This window comes from Achroia grisella, unplaced genomic scaffold (genome assembly GCF_030625045.1).
Source record: "Achroia grisella isolate CSIRO2021 unplaced genomic scaffold, CSIRO_AGI_Agris_v1 utg487, whole genome shotgun sequence".
In the NCBI taxonomy this organism is placed as follows: Eukaryota; Metazoa; Arthropoda; class Insecta; order Lepidoptera; family Pyralidae; genus Achroia; species Achroia grisella.
The window spans coordinates 4,123,628-4,137,248 of record NW_026712891.1 but is presented as its reverse complement, the minus strand read 5'-3'; the positions used below and the strand labels follow the sequence as shown (position 1 = coordinate 4,137,248).

General features: G+C 29.9%; 2 protein-coding genes across 4 annotated transcripts in view; one reads left to right on the top strand and one right to left on the bottom strand.

Moving 5' to 3' along the window:
- Nucleotides 1-13,621, top strand: part of LOC131846023 (solute carrier family 12 member 6) — a 334,208-nt gene that overhangs the window by 144,694 nt on the left and 175,893 nt on the right. The window lies entirely within an intron of this gene.
- LOC131846026 (monocarboxylate transporter 7-like) lies at nt 583-10,531 on the bottom strand. The gene is made up of 11 exons (XM_059195236.1): nt 10,433-10,531; nt 9,756-9,882; nt 9,062-9,204; nt 8,434-8,536; nt 7,583-7,762; nt 6,931-7,078; nt 5,916-6,063; nt 3,546-3,693; nt 2,760-2,951; nt 1,376-1,570; nt 583-648 (listed from the first exon to the last, which is right to left on the bottom strand). Exons 1-10 carry the CDS (start codon nt 10,529-10,531, stop codon nt 1,419-1,421), a joined length of 1,440 nt encoding a protein of 479 aa, XP_059051219.1. The 3' UTR covers nt 583-648; nt 1,376-1,418.

Sequence of the window (13,621 nt, the reverse complement as noted above, 5' to 3'; positions counted from 1 at the left end):
AGAGCACCAGTGGAGGATGATAGGATGAACATAGTCAGGTCATTTAGCCAATCGTGGCAAATACAATCAAGCTGGTTTCCAGGTGAGACCACGTGTAGATATCAATCTGATCGTATCAATTTATTATTGTTAGCAATGTGGACCACTGGTCCCTATTACTAACAATCCCTTCCCTAACTTTGAACTATCATTGTTATTTATAAGTTCACATATATTCAGAGACATGTGTTCGCCGTACGCGCCGCGCCGTACATGGGTGTAGTAGACTCGTTAGTTGGATATTAATCAGTAATAAGGATCAATGTAATGCTTCTAATAGTGACTGATTATCTGTGGTCACATACTTATGTATATACATGATGATATTAAACAAAATAATATTAATCCAATGATTAATGAAATGTACCTTCACAAAAAAATCCTAATTTCATAAAGAATTTAAAAATCAATTTAGTTTATTAACATTAGTTTTAATACAGATTCCATAATACTCGTAATTCTTATACTATATTATTAATAATTATTATAGAGAAATAAAAAAATCTTCGCGGCTATCACAATAACAGACACATTTCACTTCGGCTGTGCGATTATGAATAGGTAATGCGTAAGAAAAAAGCTTTCTTGTTTTGGCGCCCACACTCTATTCTGAAAAAATAATAGAAATATAATGTAATATATAGCTCTACTTCTAAAGACTGAATATAAGAACTGGTATTTAACATTCGAAACAGATACTATATATTATTTTATGAATTGAATATAATGGAAGTATTAATTTAATAAAAAGGTACATGTTACGAATTACATGAAATTTACAATTGGTTTACGTTTGACATATTTGTAACGTTAAAATATAGCTGTTTATGTGCATTTATAATCACTGTTCACACTCAACATTCAACCCTAAATACATTTATATAAAATAATTCAAGAAACAGTTATAATTAAAATACAAGTCTGTGAAACCAAATAAAGAGATTCCACTTTTAAAATATTTCATTTATATTTTAATAACGATACAAAACTGTATAAATCGTACGATTAAAGGAGCCTAATAAAAGTTCTATAAACTATAGGTACCACAGAGAAATTAACAATTTTTATTCAAAATTGAATCTACTACTATGTAACAAATCTGTTCTAAAAATATAAGAGTGCACAGGACAGGAGGAATTATTTTATTACTATATGTAGCCGGACAATCGAAACACTTTAAATATCAAACCGGCCCCCCTCACTTCTGTCATTACTTCTTAAATTGTTTTTTTTTAATAGCAGCCAGTATTTATTTTTAAACAAAATGTATTACTTTAAAAAAGTTTTGATCGCAATATGAATACGGATATTAAAATTTATCTTTAAAAATACAAACCCTTATAAATCAGATTAAAATTTCCTCACTTTTGCTACAACTTTTATGGGTTTGTCGATGCTTTTCGTTGTGATCTTCTATATTTTCTTTCTTTATAATATAGTTCAATTATCCATATCACCATTACTAATAGAATAATACCAGCCATTATGGAAAATACTACTGTGTAGCTGCCTGTAATATCTCTCACAGCACCTGTTAATTATATACAAATTAGTTGAAAAAAAATTTAGATATGACCTGAACTGGGTACCACTACTTCATAATAAATTATGGCATAATAACATGTTTAACTAATAAAATAATTTCAATTTCTTAACTATCTAGGTGATAATGTAGCAATTAGGATACTATTATAGGATGACGTCAAAGGACAATGAACACTACCGCTTTATAAAAAAGAATGAAACAGCCCATATTAGAATTGAAATAATATTGAAACTATTTAACGACCTGTAACGGTCAATATAAAAAATGGCACAGTTATACGTAATTATTCTTTTACGTTATTTTTGTTTTACGTAATTTTTGTCTTGCATACACGGACAAAACCTTCGTTATGGATCTATGCAAACAATTATTTGCAAATATGCTGTGGAGAAAAAAAATAGTCACAAAGATTTATCCAAATAATATTTTATTTGTAGTGACTGAAACATACCGTTATCGTTATTTCCTCGGTAATAAATATACAATAACTTATCCTTACTTAATATGATGTCCTTAAAAGTTTTAAATTTAGAATTAATAATACCAACATCTCAGAATTTATATTTAAAATATTTGTTTTTTGTTTCAGGTATATAATATTCACCTCGACCACCATTATGATTTTCAGTAAGTGTAGCCTTGACAATACGACCAATCATCCTACATGTATGATATTCATTGGACATCAACAACACGTATAATTATTATAAATTTCAATTCACATATGTAAAACAACACTGCAGTGCTGTACACATAAATATATTTTTTTGATATAATAAATTACATATATGTTTGCATCGAGTTTACTTTATATTATATGTTCTTACATTTTTCAATATTAATAATAATGTTGTGATAAAATAATTAGTATTAAAATAATTTAATACTAATTATTTTATCACAATTATCACAAGCGTAAGTAATTTTCAACCTTATTAGGTCATAGATCTTATTATTGAAGCTCTTGGTGATTGATTTATTTAGTAATTTATATAATAAATTAGATAATTAGTAAAATTTATTATTATTTTTATATAAATATATTTATTCAATTAAAGAATTATAATTATACATAAAATATGTCTCCCAAATTCACATTGCTTAACTAAAATTAATTTTTGTTACCAAAGGAAATACTTCAATCTGAGAAATGCTTAATAAAAAATTTACTCACCAGTGAGAGGTCCTAATACTATACTAATGATTCCTACGACCATCATAAAAGTACCATTGGCGGCTGTAAATTTTTCAACTCCCACTGCATCGACGATTACCAAAGGTCCCAGTATTACAAAGAAACAGCGGCTAACTCCAATAAAAGTCATAAATATTAAAACTGGAGTAATATCCTTTGATAGCAGCATTCCTGAAATATATATTAAGTGAATTAATTTCTAATCAAACAGTAAGCTATGTAGGAACTGTTGGTTGAGCTTGCAATAATACATTTCCTATTAAATCGTTAAAAAAATATTTACCTTTGAACTTGAACAATATTATAATCAAAAATAAAGTCAATAGTCAAAAAAGACATTCTGTATAAATCATAGTTTAAATTAAACATCAAGATTTTAAATTATCATATCTGTTAATAAAAATTATTCTTATGACAAATGAACACTAGTATTATGTCTCATACACATTAAACAATAATAACTAATTAATACATATTTGTAATAGTCACAAATATAAACAGTCGAGGACATCGAAGCAAATACGAACTGCCAAATATTTTATAGTAATATTTTTTATTTCAACTTCTTTACTGCTGTGATGTTAATTAAAAGTCAGAATTTCTTTTCTAAATAAAATATAAATTGATTTTTTGTAGAAATAATTATAAAATGTATAATTTTAAGTCACAAAATGAACTATTCCGCAAAAACTGGATCACGTCAGTTTAAAAAAAATTATCTATTAATTATGATAAGATAATTTAGATGTTTGAATTAGAACTTACCTATTCTGGCTATGCAAGCAATACCTAATCCGATTATAAATAATTTTTCTATTCCCATCTTATATAACCAATTATTAAGAAGAATGAACACTCCTCTCGCTGCGGTGTCTCCGAAAGCCACAATAGAGATAGCCGTTGCAACATTTTCCTAAAATAAAAAAGATTTTACACTCAGTTTTATAAGTTGACCCCTAATCAGGTTGCTTGTAATAGCGCCGGAATATCATCTCATAAATAATACTCGAACGGCTTCGGTTTTCTAGCAGCTTAGTATACTGATTGGCTACTAATGGTCTCGAGTTTGATTCCTCGCACAGTGCGTACATTTGTATTTATGAGTATGACTAATTGTATTTGTCTGGTTGTTTTCTATGCATATTATTTGCATTTAAGAATATATATCATTTGTATAGATTGCACTATGTGAATGATCCGGTATTATTAAAATAATTACGGTAAATATCCGGTTTTGAAATGAGTACTATTGTGAGGGAATTGTTACTGATGGGGCTAGTATTCCATCAATAGCAATGGGATCTTTAGCTGGACCTCCAACCTATCTCCTTGGAGAAAAAAAAGCATGGTTAATTCCTAGTGAATTCGCCACGATGAGTCAACCTTAATGTACATCCAGTCATCCTCCACTGTTATGCCAGCGTATACCATTAGCGCAGAAGGTGTAACTTTCCATTATCACCCAAAAATACTGGGTATTATTCTATTTTATAGGTATTTCTTTTGAATTAATATTAATAATATAGATGATATTATATATGTTACTATGTTTCTAATATTATAAACCTTTTATATTTTGGAATATTCTATTTATAAAAAGATTTGTATTTACTGAAAAAAAAGATATTATGCGTTAACTACGCATAATATATTTTTTTTACGGTTACGTTATGAGTAGTTACTGAGTAGTCATATTTTTTCTCTTCTCCTTTTTTTTTGTATCTGGAAGCAGTTGTAGACAATAGCTTATAGACCAGACTAACATATAAGCTATATATAAATATTACATAAGAAATATCGCGGGCACAACTGGTAATACTTACCATATTTAATTATTACGTTATTATGTTTGCACATCATAATAATTTCGATAGAAAAAGTTAGCTTTCGAAATGAAATTGGGAAAAAACGAAATTACGTTTTTATTTTTCCAATTTCCTCTCGTACGCCACCTTCCACATTCTATCCCCTAAGGTTGTTTGTAAGAGACGGCGATAGAGATTGCTTTAGCTCGATACTATTTACTCTCCTAACTTTTTTATATAATTCGTACTAGTTCGTCTTTTTGAGATAAAATAATCTGTATCTGTTCTTGTGATACAATTTAATATTCTATATTCACATCTCATTAAATTAGTTTCTTTCTATTACGATGTATTCAGACAAATCAAGCAGTTTTAAGACGAAACATATCAAACAGACAAACAGCCCTATCTAACAAATGGACTAATACACTTTCGCATTATACTACTATAGACTTTGCCTTATGGGTATTAAATTTTTAATCGTCACGTGAGTGTAAATTATGGTCTAATAAAAAAAATAATGCAATATAACTATAATGTCCATAGTGTATATTTCGACGTAAACAAAATTTAATTCAGTTTTTATTACAGTAATAAATCTGTCAATTTTGAAGTATAAATTCAAATTTCCCAATTTAAATCGGAGTTCATTTTGCTAGAGATAATTAGATGGAAATATAATAATGTTAATGTTTAGATAAGCTATCTATTAAATCAAGTAGGATCAACTATCATATAGGATGTGAAAATATCTTGATTATTCGTAGTATGATATTCCAATATTTTTTTTTACAATGTAATGATATTGTAAAAATCATTACATCTAAATATATTTATAGGTCATTACCTATAAATATTTATATATTTAGAAAAGTACATTATTTTTAAATTATTTAGTGCTTCAAACCCCAATATATGTATATTCGAGAGGAATTCGAGAGCAAAATATTAAATATTATTTTGCTCTCGAATTCCTCTCGAAAAAAACGCTCTTAAATTGTAGGTTTCAAACTGTTTGACAATTGGTCTTAAAAATATTATATTTGACATCATCTGAGACAGTATGACGTAGGCACATAGTACTATTTAAATATTTAAACTTATTACATAATAGTATAAAGCAACAATTACTCAGTCACAAATAAATACAAATGGTACATTGTACCATAATAACTAAATAGCTTGAGCTATGTGGCGCTAGATGGCGCTGTGTGAATTAAAAATTATAGAGTGCAGTTATGTATTGGTTTTCATGTACTTAACAGTTATGACTTTCTTTCAGGTTTCTTTTGCATATTTGCTACTCATATTATATATAAAAAATACTTACATAATTCCATTGTAAAGAATATAACGCTTGTGGAAAAATCATGGAAAATGTTAAATCACAGAAGAATGCGAATGATGGGCCCACAATAATAATTGACGAATAAACTATTTTTATTATATCTTTATCAAACAGCTCGCTTACTAATATCCTGAAACACAAAAAAACATCATTTAGTCGTATGATTCACTCACTAATGCTGTTTATCAATATGTCTATCGGCATAAATTATTATATTAGGTAATTAATTTAAATCTTTTAAATTATTATAACTTTTTATTGGGAAAACCCTTCAGATTATGACACATAACATAATCTAGTGAGTCCGACTATGTTTAGAAAATCTTACAGCTAATAAATATATTTAAATTTAAACAGATATTATATTACACTCCCGGATAATTAATAATGATAAACTCACGTCGATGAAATTGTACTGAAGTACACTTTACATAATCTACGTAGGTATATCAGTCTCATCTAATTTAGCCATCAAACAGCTGACTTTGTAAGATATATTTCGGATGAAGGGTGATATAAATGAAATGATAACATACGAGAAGTAACTCAGAGGTAATATGTGTGGTGCTGTTTAGGAATGTAGGCGATGGTCAGCACTTAATATCAGGGGAGCCGACAGCTAGTAGGTATACCATTTCAGTAAAAAAATACGTTAATTTATTTGTCTAATTGCGCGTTCAAATGCCATAGTTTGGGTTAAAGCATTTTTGTCCATAACTAGTAATAATAAATGTGAGAAAAAAATATACTTTCAAGACGTTTGATATAGCAGAGCGCAGTAACAGAAGTGGGTATAAAGGCAATAGACAATAAACACTTTTATTCCAAACATGAATAAATGAATACACAAATTGCCAGTGAATCTTATTGTAGGTCTATCACAAAGTTTAAGCCACAGATTATATTAAAGATCAAAGACACATTTACATACTTATACAATAAAATCTTTACCGTCTTTTCTTTTATGTACCTATTAAAATAATATAATAATACATACTTGATGGCCGATTGCTTCTTATCTGGCAAAGGCACTTCGATATCCGTTTTCTCTATTACTTGTACTTCGGGAGATTTTATTTCGGTAACCTTGACTACAGGCACATTATCACTCTCATTTGTAGGATTAGCCAGCAGTGTTAGATTTTCTGTAATGCAGTAAATTATGATAATCCTATTTAGTAATCTATGAAGAATATTTAATTGAATATAGTAATATTTTACGGATAAATAAATTTTTATTTATTGTTTATAATATATAAAGGATGTCATGGTTATATATATATGTCTTAAACGATGTTCATAGCAGCTTTACAACTTTACTGGCAACATAATTGTTGGCAAGTGCAAACAGCGCTTCATGCCCACGGAAAGAGTAATCGAGTGGCTGAAGGCCAATACCTACCTGATGGATACTTTCGTCTGACCGCTAGAGGTTCAAACCTCAGTTTAGGCTATCATAATTTTGTTTCTAGAGGTCAGATAATACTTATATTATTCCTGAATGATATAATTTATATGTTATACTTATACATACATATAGAAAAAAGTCACAAAGTTATGGGCAATAGGCAATAGCAAATAGAAGGTAGGGTGGACCACAACTGCAAATTACCAAAGAAGTACTGGTTAAATTATTACAATATACTTACCATCAATTACCTCATCATCTGGTAACCTTATTTTCTTCACATGCCATTGTACGGGTTGCATTAATGCCACAGCGAGAAAGAGATGTGTGCTTATTCCTGATATTATTAGTAAGCATTCTCGAGAGCCATATATTTCTGATATCTTTTCAACTAGTTTGGGTATTGCCATACAAGTAATGCCTATAACAAATAGATGACATTTTTCTTTATATTATTATAAGTAATATAAGAATAAGCTATTACATAGAGAGAGTTTTATTCCTCAATCTTTCTCAGGTCTCTGCCATTTTGCTGCTTCGTGATAAGAAACTTTGTCCGTGAAGAAAGGTGGTTACCTCTATAAATTTCAGCCAGTAACAAAACAGTTTCTTTGTAAGCTGAATTTTGGTTGAAGGGTAGGTTAAGGCAGTTAAATTACAGAGTGCTGAGTGTTAACACTTATATATATATTATATACTACGGAATGCCAACGCATGAGAGTTTCGAACGTCGTTCGTTCGAAATTTGATACCGTCAAAAAAGTACAGTTTGAAAAATTCCATATTTGAAATGAAAAAAATATTAAAACTTGATAGTTTAGTCGAAGAAATATTTAACTAACGGGTATTGTAAGGTCAAATTGTGTAAATTAAAGCTTTTAAAATTCTACTTCAAATTATTTCTTTTTACCAAAATACGACGAATTTTTTTTTTGTAGTTTGTATAATTTTTTAGGTTACTTTTGTTAATATCCATAAATAGTACAATAATAATAATATGTAATAAAAATCTGGTTACATGCATTAGAACTGGAGCTGGAACATTATAATAAATAATTATTACAATAACAGTTGAAATATTTTCATACATACCTACTGCGGTTTGAGTAAGACTCACAGTGAACAATCGTTTAGTTGTAAAATAATCGTTTAATATGGTACTAGTCAGATTTAATAGAAGTCCAAAACCGGCACTCTGGAATTAAAAAACGACACAAATCACGATCACAGATCTCCAAGTTAGTGGTGGCCATGACTTGAAATTAACTTTAATGAAATCGTCAAAGTCATTGGTGGAAGAAATTTAGCACACCGCTTTACTTCCGACGGTCGCTTGGTTTCTTGTATATGTAGTTACTAAAATTAAGTTAAATCATTATCGTTTCGTAATACAGCGCTATGCGGAAAAAGTACAGTCAATAACCAGTGATAGATAGTATTCAAGGAACTGAATAGTTTCCACATAAATAATAAAATATGAAAATAATTTCCGTGCCTTCATACAAATTGCGCAGTCACGTGATCTATGTAATATGAAAAGTAAAATTTATTTTCATATTACCCCTTTATTTCTTGGTAAAAGTGCTTCAATTTTGTAAGTATTCTACCTGTGTTTTGACCTCATTAATCCCTTACGGCTAACCCTCTATTATAATTTATAATTAAGTTCTAGTAAGTTCTATAATTTATAATAAGCTCAAGTAATAAAAAAATACATTACTTGTAAGAAAGTGTAGCATATAAAGAACGATGCAATTGATTGGAATAAATATAGTCCTATAACACCTATATTGAACATAGTCGCTGCTATAAATGCCAATTGTCGAAAGGACAGCTTCTTGAGGAGTGCTGACGTAAGGAAACCTGAAAAATAAAACTACAGCTTAAATACTGTTCTTTATATAATATATTTATATAATAATTTGTATTATATAAAGAGCTAGCAAATTTTAAGGCTATTTGAAAAAGGCTACTTCTCATCATATGACGATTCTAATATTTTGATCGCAAGAAGTTTGAATTGTTATTACCAACATATATAATTTAGTTTATAAATAAATGTTTGGTGTATAAATAAATACGATATAGTTTTCAATATACATCATACGGTTAATGCTATTTGTATTAAGCCCGTTTGTTATACAAATTTCATCATCATCATCATTATCAGCCCACTGCAGTCCATAGGCCTCTGCCAAGGCACGCTACTGGGCACGATATTCAGCCCTTCTCTTCCACCTAGCTAGGCGTCCTACACTACGAATGCCAATTCGCGGTTTTCACTCTAGAACACGTCTACTCCAATGAGCATTGGTTCTGCGACAGATGTGTACAAATTTCAATAAAGTTTAAATAAATAAATACGGATATTGTAATAGAATATCAGGTTTTTCTAATGTTCAGAAATAACTTACCAAATAATGCATTCACCAACACACCAAGACCTGAGGCAACTGTGATCATTGTCGATCCTATTTTTAATTTGACTATTAGGTCATGGTACAGCAGACCGAAACAGGCACCAAAGCCTGTTGTTATAGACTGCAATAAATAACACAGTGCTGTAATAGTTCATTCGAAACGCTCAAAAAACCTTTTAGAAGGAAATATTAGATTTTTTTGTATGTTTATATGTTTGTAATGTATTAACTCAAAATGAACTAAACTATAGATATTATTAGCGACTAGAATAGGGTGTTATTCCACGCACGAACGTCACGAGATACTATTACTCAACATAGAAAAAATCGTAAATAAATAGAATCCCAATCCAATTCCAGAGTCCATAATTATAAACTCAGTAACTCTTATCACAACTATTGATACTACACACATTTTCAAATTGTCATCTTAAATCCAGAAACAGTCTCGGAAATTACAATACATATTTGTATCAACATATTAACAACACTGAAAATATTTCATCGTTTAGATTTTCTATATAGATAGACATTACCTGGAAATACACTATTTTATGAAAATTATGACGTGGAGCGAAGCATATTCCCTTGTATATTCGTAATATACAATATATACACATTACGTGTCGTATCACATTATACTCGTATTAATAAAATACTTATTTACTCACAAACACCATTGTGGCGGCAATACAAATCATGTAACCCCATCCTCCATCTGGTGCCACCAGTTTATATTTTTTTAGAACCGATTCACTTCTACCATCCATTATGTTACTTTATTGAATGATACAGTTCTACTTGTACAAATGAAATGAAAATGTTATCAACTTAAAGTAAACATTAGATTTCATCTCTATATTTATTATGATTTAATCAATTCAAAGATATGACTAAAATGCTGCACATCATGTCACGAGAAAAATTATTGTAGTTTTACTATAAATCTTTCTTTTTTTTTATCTTATCGCCACCTATAGCAAATAACTATCAGCTATACAGATGGACATCACCACGGACATCACAATATCATATGACATCCGTGATACTACTCCCGAGTAGCCATTTCAGAAGACTAAGATCTCATGCCTCTACAGGATAAGCCTGTAACATCATTGCCTAATCCAACACTGAAACATAGTTTAGAAAGTAAGCTACTCGGCGACTAAAATACCAACGTAACGAGTTTTTACGGTCTACTTCGATGAAATCCTTCATTCATGCTTTTATGACTCGCGTGTCCCATACACGTCAGTTCTGAAAACTCCAGATTACTCCTTTAGATAAATACGTAATTTATCAGTTTAATACAAGGTCTCCATTGGAATCTGTAAGTCTGTATAGTATATACATACTAGCTAGAGATGTGCAGTATACTAATATTTATATGTTATAGCTCTTAATGTAATCTATAGGGGGAAAAGGATTGCTATTGTCGTTTAGACGAAAAAAGGCAACAAACAGACACACTTTCACATGTATGTATATATATATAAAGCGCATCTATACAATGGTATACAGTATAATGGCATTCGATGGGAAATGTTAACTGTCGCTTATATAGGTATATCAGTAACACCATGAATCGCATAAATCGCATCATCAGACATAACACTATTCATTCATTCCATTTCCATTCCTACGCACTAAGATATCATGCCTTAGATTGTGACACCTCCATGTTTGAGCAAAGGTGCGGTATATAAATCTCTACAATCAAGTGCTAATACGTTAAACAGAGCACATTATCAATTTAAAACAGATAATAATTAAATTATTTACTTAACATAGGTATGTATGAGATTAGATGTGTATTTCTTGTATAAATTAACAAAAAATGTATTGTCATGCATTACTTCACAAATTGTGTTTATCTCGATTTGATTAAGCAATGTTGATGCTGCTAATTACTGGTGCTTGTGAAATTTGGAACTCATCATTACAAAACAAGGTCACTTGCACTCTTCAACCGGTTAAATTTCATAGTATTAGAAATATATAAGGAACAGAAAACAAACACACTGTTCTATAATATATGCGTACCTCGTAATGGATCTGCCATGCAAAATAAAGGTAATATTCAGTCATTATAAATCGTACTATGGATACGTACGTAATATACAATAAGCATTAGACATCACAATACGAATATATATTATTTAGGATATACCTTTCTATATACATTTGCAACAGTTATATTTTCCAACAAGTAGCGTAAAAAATAAATGTTAAGTTTTTAATGTTCAATAACCAAGTGTTTGGCAAATACATAATCCTGAATATAAACTTTTTAATACCAATGTTACGTTTAGTTAATTATATATTTTGTTGTTTATTACCCAATGAGGGGTACTATTTTTTTTATGTTTTAAGTAAACCTTTTTAATGTTCAATAACCAAGTGTTTGGCAAATACATAATCCTGAATATAAACTTTTTAATACCAATGTTACGTTTAGTTAATTATATATTTTGTTATTTATTACCCAATCATACATATTGTAACGTTATGAACTAAACTAACCTGGATTCATCCTAAGCCTTATTTGACCAATTTATTAGCGCAGGTCTCCTTTAATCTTCTCCACTTTTTTTTGGATAATTAATAACCAGTTATAACAGATAAGATGAATAGATAACAACATGTTATCTATTCATCTTATCTGTGGACTCTTCCGATTTCCTGATTCCGACACCTTTTTTTTTCAACAAATGCAATCTGAACGAACTTCTTAGCATGACGTATCGGATTTAATTCATCTGTTTAACGTTAGATGGCACTAAATAATTTTACAATGCAATGTAATTTCCTTTTCCATGCTTCAATATATTCAAAATAATTTAAATTTACCGTAACCTTTAATATGATTAGGAATTGAGATTCTCAATCATACTAAACGCATTCCAAAATAAACCTCATTATGTCATGAATAGAATGAAACTATAAATAAGTTTATAGGTTACTAGCTTTTAGGATGGGAAGGTTATTGATAGTAATGGGGACTAGAACCCCATTAGTAGCAATATACAATGTCAGGTTGACAACTTCTCGGTTCTCTGTGGAAATTATCCTGATCAATTTGCCACAATAGGCTAACTGACATGACCTTATCCTCATTCTTAGTCTCCACTAATGCCCGCCAGCACGTTAGGTAGTAACTATATAAACAGCCAAGGCTTAAAGATTTAAAATCTGAATGCACTGTAGCGACATCACAGAGAAAAAATAGTATACGATGTTATTTAAATTAAACAGGAATAAGAAAGAAATTGAAAGCACACTGGACGTTGTCAACGTCAGCCGTCACATAATAATTTATAACGCCGGGCGCCCGTCTTGCCATGTCTTTTTATGGCTCTGTATGCTGTAACTTCATTATCATACCCTTCAAACTGAAATACTGCTTACATGGTATACTTCTTCGCTTCAGAAATAGGTGGTGACAACTTAGGTGACAACTTTCTGCACAGACTCTAGATTGAACGGAATTAAATATGCTGTAACTCAATAAATCAAGTTGCACATAAATTACCCAAACAAAGTGTACTCGTATTTTCTATAATGGTTTTGCAACTTTGAAAAGAACTTTGTAAGAACTTTGGAAGAATACTGAATAATTGATTGTACTGGTTCTATATTGTCCCTTCAGAAAAATATACGAGGCAGACAGCTTTTACTGAGCAGTAAATAATTGAAGCTAAGTGCGATTTCAGTTGCATTAGATTTTTATTCGGTTGAAACAACAAATAACCGACTACTAAGTAACAATAATAATAATAACCGGGGCAATTCACATAGCGCCATCTGGTCCAAAATTAAGTAGAGTAGAGCTTGTGTTATGGGTACTAAACAACTGATCC